The sequence below is a fragment of the Spinacia oleracea genome, chromosome 6, assembly GCF_020520425.1.
Source record: "Spinacia oleracea cultivar Varoflay chromosome 6, BTI_SOV_V1, whole genome shotgun sequence".
NCBI classification, from domain to species: domain Eukaryota; kingdom Viridiplantae; phylum Streptophyta; class Magnoliopsida; order Caryophyllales; family Amaranthaceae; genus Spinacia; species Spinacia oleracea.
Window position 1 is genome coordinate 146,938,226 of NC_079492.1, and position 12,121 is coordinate 146,950,346.

Genomic DNA, 12,121 nt, shown 5'->3' on the forward strand with positions numbered 1-12,121 from the left:
AATCAAATATACTCCGTATTTTTTTTTTTAAACATAGGATAAAAGAACAAAAACAAAAGCAAGAACTAAATCTAAAAGAAAAAGAAAAAGAAAAAGAGGCAATCAACTCTTAATTGGTCAAAGGTAGAAAAGAACAACTTATTCTTGAAGTCTAGATCTCAAATTCAATCATTAAGTTTCTTTTAATAGAGTTAAGCAAAATGATCAAACATAATTAGTTTAATATAATGGGAAGGTAAAGATGATCATTGTTCCTCAATGAAAACCATCTCCCCTAATTAACACAATACTACAAAAGTTGCACGGTATCATTTTTTTTAGTTTTCTGTACTTTAGAAACTAAAAACAAAATAGGGAAACCATAAAAGGTCCCCGTTCGATCAGTATCATTTTTTGTTTCAGTTTTCTGTTTTTATTAAAACTAAAAGTAAAAATAAAAATATGAAAACCACATAAAGTAGTTTCCGATTTTTCTATTGTCCGTTTTCAAAATCAACATGAGTATCAATGTATCATAGAAATACTAGAATGTTAGTTCATAATTCAATCCAAATCATATGAACTTGAAAATTAAAACCAAAAATTGAAAACTGACAATATATCGAACATACCTCAACTACCTAACTCAACTATGCACACTACAAAAATTTGTATCTTTAACGACAACCTAATTACGACGGGTCAAAAATTCCGTCGCAAAAGCATTTTGCGACGAGGCTAACAACCAAACGAAGACGAGAACAACCGTCGCAAATGTCTTTTACGACGGGTTAACGACGGAATTTTTCATTAACGACGGTCCCCTTTTATGACGGGTTCGCGACAGAGCATCCGTCATTAATCAACGATTATTGGTCTTTAACGACGGGATTTCCCGTCGTTAATGGTATAATTTTTGTAGTGGCAAAAAAAGAAAAGAAAAAAAAAGAACCAATGAATCCTTGTGCTATATAGCCTAACGCATTATAAAAATTGGAAACTACCTCAGAATTCCCCACATTCAAACTTAAGAAGAAAACAAAGAAAAAGTTCATTTTCATTTACTATTGTGGCGAAAATGGGTTCCACAATTAAAAACAATGGTGTTTTTGTTGTAATAATAGTATTCTTGCCTGCATTAAGCTTTTGCTTAGAAGAGCCTATCTTTCAATCCAAGGCAACCTATTATTATGCTACTGATGGGCTTGGAACTCCAAGTAAGTCTATTAATCATACTCATACATTACCACGTAATATCAATAACGTCTTAGCCTAATGGTTAAGATTGAAGTTCTGTTTATGACAGGTCACGTGTTCTAGCTCCTTGTGGCTCACGTAATACTTTTTGGTATCAAAATGCATAAATTCTTTCATGTCTTTGTTTATCACAAGCTAGCTAGTTTACTTAATGAAAATAGTGTCAATTGATTTTGGTTTAATTAGCTTAATAAGTAATACTCACTCCGTTTCATAATACTGTACCAATTTAGAATTTTGACAATGTTCACAATTTGAAAAGAATCTTCTAAATTATTTTCAAATACATAAGAAAAAGATAATAATGCGGAGACATTTGATTCGTTTCAATAAATAATAACTTTTTTTCTAATGGATAATTAGAGATATATAAATATGATTTTCAAACATGAAAAAGTAGAAATTGGAACTTCAATTCATTATGGAACGGAATGAGTATAATCCATTGTAAATTCGTAATTAAATTTTTATGAATAATTAGCATATATTTTCTATGAAATTTGTATAATAATTTAATTAATCTAATTAATTTTTTTCTTTTCAAAATAGAGGGAGGATGTGGATATGGTGAATATGGAAGAACCATAAACGATGGAAATGCAGCCGTTGTTACATCTTCGAAACTATACAAGGGTGGAGCTAGTTGTGGTGCATGCTACAATGTCAAGTGCAAGGAGGCGGTGTGCGACGACGGCGGAGTGGTGGTGATGGTGACGGACTACGGTGCATCCGACGGCGAAACCGACTTTATCTTAAGTACTCATGCATTCAATAAAATGGCATTGCCTAATTATGAGAAAGATTTAAGGGATTATGGTAAAGTTGAGATTGAATACCAAAGAGTGGCTTGCAAATTTCCTCGTAAAACCCTAACGGTTAAGGTTGTTGAACATAGCCGTTTTCCTTCCTATTTGGCTTTTGAGTTCTTGTACCAATCTGGAGATGCTGATATCACTGCTGTTGAATTGTTTGAGGTAATTTTCTTTTTTACTTGCATCGTTTTTTGTTTCCAGTTTTCTGTTTCAATCTCATTCGATATTAATTTTTTTTTCCCATTTGGTATCTTTTTTTGTGTCATGTGGAACAAAACTGTCTCGTTGTTCATACTACAAAAAATTGTACCATTAACCACAGAAAATCCCGTCGCTAAAACCCAATAATCGTCGATTAATGACGGGATTTTCTGTCGCCAACCCGTCACAAAAGGGGTTGTCGTCGTTAACACGTCGTAAAAGACATTTGCGACGGCTTTTCCCGTCTTTGTTTGATTGTTAGCCCCGTTGCAAAAGGCTTTTGCGACGGGATTTTTACCCGTCGTAATTAGGTTCTCGTTAAAGATACAAATTCTTGTAGTGTCAACATCGTTTTTGTTTCCAGTTTTCTGTTTTTAGAAAACTGAAATTCTAAAAACAAAGATATGAAAACTACGATAAAATTACTAATTCCCAATTTTTTAGTAGTCGATTAGTTTTCAAAATCGACATGATTATATAGATACAATCGTCTTTTAGTTCATGATTCGTTCCAAACATAAGACTTTCAAAATTATAAAACTAAAAACTGGAAACTGGCCTGTCATACCGAGCCGTATTTTTTTTGTTTTCCTCCCTTTAATTACATTCATTCAAATTATACATGACTCAAATTTAACTTAAATTAAATTAACTATTAGTATATTATTTCCTCCGTTTCATAATAATGTTCAAGTTTATTTTTCACGTTTGTCGATAAAAGCATATTTTAATCTCTAAATGCACAATATTATAAACTATAAATTTTGATATTCATAAAGTAGTAAGCTAGTGAAACGAATCAAACAAGACCCAGGCCACATAAATATTTTATTTTTCTTATATATTGAAAAGAACTTATAAGATTTTTCAACTGTGAATAATGTCCAAAAACCTAAAATGAAACATAATTTATGGAACAAAGTGAGTATGACCTTGACAAAAAATAACCGGATTGCATTGAAATCTGTGCAAAAAGTGAAACAGGACAATCAATCCTAATATTTGGCGACGTGCTTAAATAATTGTACAGGATGATACACTAGAGTGGAAGAGTTGCCGAAGAGCCTACGGAGCAGTATGGGACATTGCAAATCCACCAAGAGGTCCATTAACAGTAAGATTCTTCTTGGATGGAAGTGTAAGTGTTAGAGCAAGATGGGTTTTGGTGCCCAAAGTCATCCCTACTTTCTGGCAATCTGGTGTTACTTATGGCACTTCAATTCATCTTCACTAATTAATCCATTTTTATTATTATGTTAATTAGATTCTTAATTATTAAGGTCATGCGCGATTTTGTGGATTAATCCTACTTAATTAAGACCTCGAATGTAGAAATTACAAGTTTTTTTTGTTACTTATTTAAATGCCATAAATGGCTTCTTTAATATTTTTTTTTTTGACATAGGAATGGCTTCTTTAATTTGGTGTTAATTAAGAGTGAGAGTTGAGCTTGATTATATTCTAGTTATTATTGGGAAATATTTGTATTTTCCTTTGCTTTTTTTTTTTTGGATTGAACTTTCTAATTTTGTTTGAATTTGGGATGTAATAATTATGTACTCGTATCAATATTTCTTCATTTTTTTTAGTAATTTGATTTGATTTGCAATTCTCAAGCAAAGGGAACGAAAATAATAATACGAGACGTGAAACACATAAGGGTTTGATTTACTAGTGTTTAAGATTTACTTTAGTGATTATGAAGAGTGAAGAAGAAGACAACTTCCAAGCATGCTCTAAATATATTTAAAGTAGTTTTTGCACCAAATCAAATGATCATTGCTTGTCTTCTAAGTTGAGTTTGCTTGGTCCTTGATCAACCCACTTTTTTCACTGCGAATGAGTCACGAAAGACAATATAACACTACAAAAAATAGTACCATTAACGACGGGAAATCCCGTTACTAAAGGCCAATAATCATTGATTAATGACGGGATTTTCTGTCGCGCGCGAACCCGTCATAAAAGGGGGCCGCGTTAACGGAATGGACGAAAAATTGTCAATAAGGGTATTTTGTGATATTATTGCAAACGTCAGGGGTATTTGGTACATTCGGGAAACATTAGGGGTATTTGGTGCATTAACACAAACCTCTGGGTTATTTCATGAAAAATCCGTATAATAAATGTATATTTTTTCCCCACTTAATTATTGTTGTTGTTTAGAAAACGCGTGTTAAAATATTGACTAATATATAGCGGGTCAGTAATTTTATTTTATATCGACTATGTTTATAGCAGTCAGAATTTACAGTCTAATTTCTTTGTTATAGCGCGTTTTCTTGTAGTGGCAGCTAATTATGTATGGAAAAAAATGAATAATATATACTACCTCCGTTTTAAAATGATCTTTACACTTTTCGTTTTATTCCGCTTCATAATGTTTTTTACACGTTGCTTTATTTCATTTTTGGACATGAAAATTTACTACCTTACCCTTCTTAACCCACAATATTTACAAATTTTACCTCGATGGGCAGCATCCCTCCCAGTTGAGATTTTTTCCATTCCCAAGGCTCGAACCCGAGACCTTGGCTAAGGAGCAAGAGGCCCTTAACCACTCATGTCAACCTCAATTGGTTGAATAAGACACTTATGTTGTTGCATTGTACTTAATTAATTACATGTGAGTGTCAAAGTGATGAAATCAAAGAATGGCAGGTATAAACCCATATCATTATTAGCTAAACACTATACATTATGTAATATATGAAACTTTTGTTCTTGAATCGTATAATGAGAATATAAACAAATGAAATCCATTGATTATGCGTACAAAGTAATTTTAAATTTTCTATAATAATTATTAAATTTAAGAAAACAAAAATTTAATGTACAATTTTGAATTGCAAACCAATGTTGGTTAATATCCACTACACATCATGACTCAATAAATTTATTATATACTATGTATATCTTGAAAAAAACCATGACATAAAAAAAAATTCATTTACGAAAAACTTATGTCATAAAAAAATCATGACATAAGAAAATTCATTTACGAAGTACATCTACGTGTGTCCATTACTACCTCCGTTTCAGAAAGTTCTTTACACTTTGGAAAATGTGTTCAAAGTATAAAAACTTTGACAGTAAATTCTCACCATTGTATACATTAAAACGTTACATGTAAAATCTTGTTAGATTAGTCTCGGGATGTATTTTCAGAATATCAAATTTTTATAATTTTTTCACATACGAATTTGATATATTAGTAATTAAATATTGCATTGGAATCCGTGCAAATAGTAACTGTAAAGATCTTTTTGAAACGGAGGTAGTATATCGTAATATGCATGTATTATTTATTGCTTTTATCACCATATAAATATTTCATATAATCTGACAGCATAATTATAACGCCTAATAAGATAATATTTGGACAATTTGGTAATTCTACTCGTTACCTTAAATCAATCTGAGTAACGTACACTTCCAACATATTATTTAGTTAAGTTATTTGTGCATGAAATCAACTCAAATTAGCAATTTAACATAACTCATATTCTTAAGTTGTTATGTGACACACGAAGTTCAAGGCTAGTAAAGACCACCGATAACTGATATTGGACACTCATCGTATTAGTAACTCAACCGATTTTCATTCGAGATCATAATGAATCCAATTATTTTTCGAGCATCTGCGGTACTCGAGGCATATTTTCATGAAGCAGTTGTCTTGTACGTAGCAATTTAACATGCATGACATGCTTGAAACCGTTGGTAATTATTCTTTTTAATCTAAATTTTATTTTATTTTATCTAAATATTATGTAACTGTTAATCTAAATATTGTTCTCATTGAAGTTCTGTAAAAAAAAATATTGTTCATAACATTTAAGTTAAAACGGAAAGTGTAAAGATAATTTTGAAACAGATGTAGTACATATTAGCGTAGTTTAGTTGCATGTAGGTTGCACTTAGGGTTTTTCCTTATTCTATTACCTTTATTTGCTTGTTTTCTGCGGAGATCTCCTCTCTCCCTATTTTCATGTCAATCCAAAGTGATACAAGGAATATGGATGTACTGCTAATACAAAAGAAAGAAAACTACAATCATGAGGAACGAGTGTAGTTTCGCGTCCTCCTCATTTCTCCACCTCATCACCATTGTTAAAGACTCAAATTGAGGAAGATGAACAAGAATATAAAGCTTCCGCCAAGTCGAGTTTTTGGGATAAGGAATACATTAATGCGCAGGTGAAAAGAAGAAGAGAAATTAGAGCATCTCTAAAGTAGAAAAGTTGTTTGAATATTGTTTGGGTGCCCAATTGACCTTAATTGGGCCAACAACCCAAAAGACCAATAGGCTACAATAACAACATACAAGTCATTCACCTATCAAAGGCTAACCAACCAACCACATGGCTCATGGTCCACCAAGTAATAAATGACCTAAGTGTATTTACTACACAAACACTATAAATAAGCCGTCAAAGCTCAGAATTCAATGTACGTCCAATTTATTTCCTTAACACTACTCTCTCTAGAATCCGAGCATCTCGCTTACTTAGGCATCGGAGGGACTTTCCTTGGAACACCCCGAGGTCAATTACTTTGCTCATTGTGCAGGTACTCTCGGACACAAAACCATCAACCGAACAAGATCTTCCTCATCAACAAAAAGGGCCTTCAATCCGAATCCCATTGTTTCAACACCGGAATAAATATAATAAAATATGTATAAAGTAACAAAATGTGTCAAAAAATGGGTGAATATAAGAAAAAAAAATGAATAAAGTAAGAGAAAGTAATTTAAGACTATTAATTAAAGAAAGAGGTAAAGAAATAGAAATTTATAACATCACTAATTTGTTTCTTTTAATTTCACATACAACTCATCTGATTTTACATTATTAGTTAGGATGATGCACCGATATTATGCTATAGTCAGTGTTGGATCTTGAACAATTTAACCACTGAGGCCGTTAGATCAATTAAACAACACAATACATGATTTTAAACAGGGTCACCCAACTACCCAGGCCATCACTTAGATCCGCCGTTATTTATAGTGTTTTTTTTTTTCAGGTGAGATCGTCCGATAATAGTCATACTAGATACTCCGTATGCGTCAAAAAAAAGGAATTTCACCACTACAAAAGTAACAATTTGAAAGAATTGGATTCAAACACGACTATAAAATATAATTTTATTAATAAACATAAACGATAATCCATAATCTTATTTAATCACTAAACAAGTTTTTAAAGATAATTAAAGTGGCAACGACAACCAATAAAAATGGTTCATACATTATTAAGTAGAGCTAATACTAGCACTAATAATAATAATTAGAGTTTAATGGTAAGTTCATAATTAGCCCCAGCTTTCCAATAAGCAGGAATAGGAGTGGGTGACTCAACCCACGTGGCATCATTAGTACTACCACTAATACTAAGCAAGAATCTAATACGATATGCTCCTCCTCCTCTTGGTGGATTTTCCATGTCCCAAACTGCACCAAAGGGCTTTCTCATGGGCCTCCATTCCTGGCAGTCCTCCTACATTTTTACCATTTACAAAGTATAAAGCCCAGTTAAGCCCAATAAACAAATTACTTGTACAAATGTGTGCGGGCCCAAACTATCAATGTGAAATATCTTTATTTGCTTACTATATGGAAAATCTGTGAGACACATGTCAGTAGATCTGTCAAACGGGTCGGTCGGGTCGGGTTGTAAAAAATTACTTTCGGGTTCGGGTTGAATCGGGTCGGTCACTTTCGGGTTCGGGTTTACAAATGCTTGTTCAAGACCCAGAACTTTCGGGTTCGGGTCGACCCAACGGGTTGAGAGATTTTAAAACGCGCATTATATTTTCATTAATTTAGGTGATAAATATACAAAATGTTGGCACAAATTAACAAATTTTCCTACGAAAGTTTATATTTAGTCAAATTCAACCATAAAATGGCGTATAATTCAAATTAAAATCATATTACACACAACAATAGTAAAAACAACGTGTCTATTATGCTTAAATTTTCTCATAATCTCATTTATTACTATAAATACAATGATTTTCAATCGGTCGGGTCCAAAACGGGTTCGGTCGGGTTTTGACCCATTCCTTTTCGGGTTGCTCGGGTTCGGATAAAATCGGGTTACGGGTCACAAAATCTTGTCCAGGACCCAGTATTTTCGGGTCGGGTTCGGGTCGGTTTTCGGGTCGGGTCGATTTTTGACAGCTCTACATGTCAGTCTTTGGGGAAAAAAAAACCTTAATGCGGGACTATTACCGTATCATGGCTAAAACTTAAATTGTTTGAAGTCCAGACACATCAGGGTATTCTTTCTACCACCATGTTAATACTTAAATATACTGAATATCGAGGCGAAAATTAAATAAAGTAAAGAAAGAATCAGTTAAAGAATTTCTTTCAATCCGTTTCCAGATCATTCTGGTTTGTCTGGTATTTCGTAAGGATAAAGAATATAGAGCTAGAATACATAATAAATTTATTTCTTTTCGTCTATTAGCTATTAATACAAATAAATAAATTACTATTTTTAAAAAAAAATATTTTAGAATAATGAATAATATTTCTATAATTACCTTCAATATTTTTTTAAAAGTACTCCATATATTTTAATAAAATCATCTTAAGGTCCGATTTTGGGCAGAATATCTACTTTTCTGGCGTTGACTCACCTTTTTTTTTCCACAAATATATGAATTACACTATTAGCAATTACCCTAGAAACTGTTGCACATAATTGGGAGAAAAGGTGGGAGTACATCATGTATTCATGTACATGCCCGATCTTATTTTTTTGGTTGAAACTCGTACTTAATTGTGTTTATTAAAACTATTAACATAAAAATGTTTTCTCACAATAAAAATTTCAAAAGGTGTTTTTTCACACAAAGACGTAAAAGGTCTTTTTTCACTACCTTCAAAAAAAAGTTGTTTTTTTCACAAAATTTCCTAATATAGCAAATATTCTGTGCACTTGACGCTCATGACAAAATGTTGAACGTGCATGTTATGTATGACTTGTAAAGGTGAAAATGTGACATATGTGTCTCACATGCCCTCCAAACACACACGTGTTATGCATGCGCTAATTCTAGAACAACCATTAACCGTAATTTTAAATGTACATATAAATGTATAATCTATTATCTATATAGAGATAGAAAGGGAAGAAACGAACCTGCCAAATTTGAACACCAACAACATCGTAGAGACCCATAGGATACACAATAGTAATAGCAAAGTAGTAAGGGTATTTGGTGCCTTCGTGTACGGTAACGATGAGGTTCGAACCTCGGAAGGTACAAGGGACTCTACGGTATTCTATGTCGACGACACCGTACGAGAGTAGCTGGGCTTCTAAACCGGGCCGGGCCATCTTAGCATAGGCCTTGGCCGTAAAAAGGAAATCGGTCCAATCACCCACCCCAAAATCCGTTGCCACTACTACAACCCCGTCGTCTGTGCAATCGCCTGTCTTGCACCGTACCTAGCAATATTTAAAAATTAACTTTTAAATTATTATTTTTAAAAGTCATGACAAAATCATACGTTGATCGTATACAGAATATATCATATTACAAAATAGGTCACAATGGTGCCACACTACAATACTAAATTACTAGTGCAACATTTCATGTCACTTAATAATAGGTTATATTCATACAAGTTGTAAATGTCAATTTACATCACTAGCATAGTTTAACTCAATTTTATTAATTTTTTAATGTGCGAAAATACATATAATATGAGACGAAGGGAGTACCTGATAGCAACCACCACATCCAGTCCCGTTTCTATATGGTCTGTGGACTCCAGCAACATATCCATTATTAACAGTTCTCCCATATTCTCCATATCCACATGCTCCAGCTGCAACTCCAAAAGAAACATATTTGTAATCAGCCCACTCATGTCATTAGTGCATAATTAAATAATGTTTAGCTAAACAATTAACATAAGCATACAATTAGTAATTAATTTTTTAAATTAATGATTATAGTGATAAGCTCTTATAATATGAAGACTCATAGCACAATAATCACTATATAAAAGATTAATTTTGAAGATTACTCCATATTAATTTAGTATAAAAGAACCATATAATCACCATATCTTATAATATATGCAAACTCATAGCATAAAATCACCATAAGTTACTACTAATGTAATACTTGGCTTATACATATTACATAGTACGAAGTAGGATATCTTTTAATTTAAACTTACATTAAATGAATGAAATAGCTAAGTGTCTTTAATTTCCTTCACCCATATATACAATTCCTATACAGATATACTACTATGTACTATATACAAGACATGCAAATTCCTCTGTACATGATTACTTTTTATATGTGGTAAAGTTGCGAAAAACTATTTAAAATTGGATACTATCTTTTTCTTAAAAGTACTCATACGACTAATAACTAAGCTTCTATTCGTTTTTAATTTTTAGTGAAAAGATATAAAGAAACTTACACGTTTAAAACTTTAAACAGGAAAAGGTACATTACTCGACTTTAACAATCAATAAGACTTTTTTTTTTCTACTCCGTAATAAAACGTAGATAAATAAAATTGCATACGTACTTGGATTTCCTAGACAATCGGGACTACCATAATAGGTAGCTCTAGAGCATGTATAATCTTGACCGTAGCCAAGATAAACAAACAATAGCATCATAATTAAAGGAAGCATAATATTTTTGTAATTAAGGGTAAACTCCATTTTCTTTAAGGATTACTAAAAGTGAAAACTCAACAAGAAAATGCAAGAAGCTAATTAAGAGATAGTAAAAGAGATGGTGAGAAATGAAGGTTGGAACCCTAGACATTTTATAGCACATAAGTTGTGAATAGTAACATTGGAATAAAAGGTACATTTTGCCTTCCACTAGTGTGACAAAGACAGTAGAGTTTTCTATTGAGATTATGAGAGTTTAACAATGAACCAATTGCTAATTAATTAGATAAAGCCCTAATTAAATTAAAAGTAATTTATCAATTTTTATGATTACTTTTAAGTGCACCTACCCATTAGAATTAAGGAAGATGCAAAGATATTCCTTCATTAATTAAACAAGTACGACACTTTTTCTTTTAGCACTCAAGTATTTCATTTTGTCACGACTGATTTTATATTCATCGATTTCACCTTATTATTACTTATTTTAAGTCATACAAACTTTTAGGAAAGACGACCTAACGGTTAGACCAATTTTATGTACTGGAACCAATTAGTTATGCACTTTAACTAATTAATTAACCACTGGAACCAATTAGTTATGCACTTTAACTAATTAATTAACCACTAAAATCAATTAGTTAAGTCTAATATTCAATGAGTTAAATAATGAAACTAATTAGTTATGCAACCGAACCAATTAGTTAAGCACTGAACCAATTAGTTAAACAATGAAACTGATTAGTTAATCAATGAGATTAATTAGTTAAGATTTTATGAGTTTTAGTTAATAATAAGGTTGTTCAAAAATAATAAATACTCGACTCATAAATTTAACTATTTGTCTTTATACCTTTAACTATTTTGTTATAATTTTATTACTTTAAGTTACGTTTTACCCTAGTTTAGTTAATACTCCCTCCGTCCCGGAATACTTGACCTGTTTTCCTTATCGGGTCGTCCCTTAATATTTGACCTGTTTCTAAAAATGGAAATATTCTAACAATATTATATTATTTCTCACTCCATCCCTATTAACCCACCTACCCCCTATTCCATACAAAAAATAATTAAAAATTCAACCCCTACTCTCCCCCAACCCCACCTCTTAACCCACCTCCCACTAACTACATTAAAATAATACCCCACTATCAACTACTACCTATTAAATTAAATAAGTCAATTCAAGTCCCTTAAACTCTGTGC

The 12,121-nt window shown here is 32.1% G+C and overlaps 2 protein-coding genes across 2 annotated transcripts; one reads left to right on the forward strand and one right to left on the reverse strand.

Moving 5' to 3' along the window:
- Positions 1-975: 975 nt before the first annotated feature.
- On the forward strand, positions 976-3,908 carry LOC110781488 (expansin-like B1). Its single transcript, XM_021985652.2, has 3 exons — positions 976-1,196; positions 1,786-2,210; positions 3,280-3,908. Exons 1-3 carry the CDS (start codon positions 1,058-1,060, stop codon positions 3,481-3,483), a joined length of 768 nt encoding a protein of 255 aa, XP_021841344.2. The 5' UTR covers positions 976-1,057; the 3' UTR covers positions 3,484-3,908.
- Positions 3,909-7,387: 3,479 nt separating this feature from the next.
- Positions 7,388-11,045, reverse strand: LOC110781779 (expansin-like B1). Its single transcript, XM_021985832.2, has 4 exons — positions 10,822-11,045; positions 9,995-10,101; positions 9,410-9,718; positions 7,388-7,753 (listed from the first exon to the last, which is right to left on the reverse strand). Exons 1-4 carry the CDS (start codon positions 10,958-10,960, stop codon positions 7,544-7,546), a joined length of 765 nt encoding a protein of 254 aa, XP_021841524.1. The 5' UTR covers positions 10,961-11,045; the 3' UTR covers positions 7,388-7,543.
- Between the last annotated feature and the right edge of the window lie 1,076 nt (positions 11,046-12,121).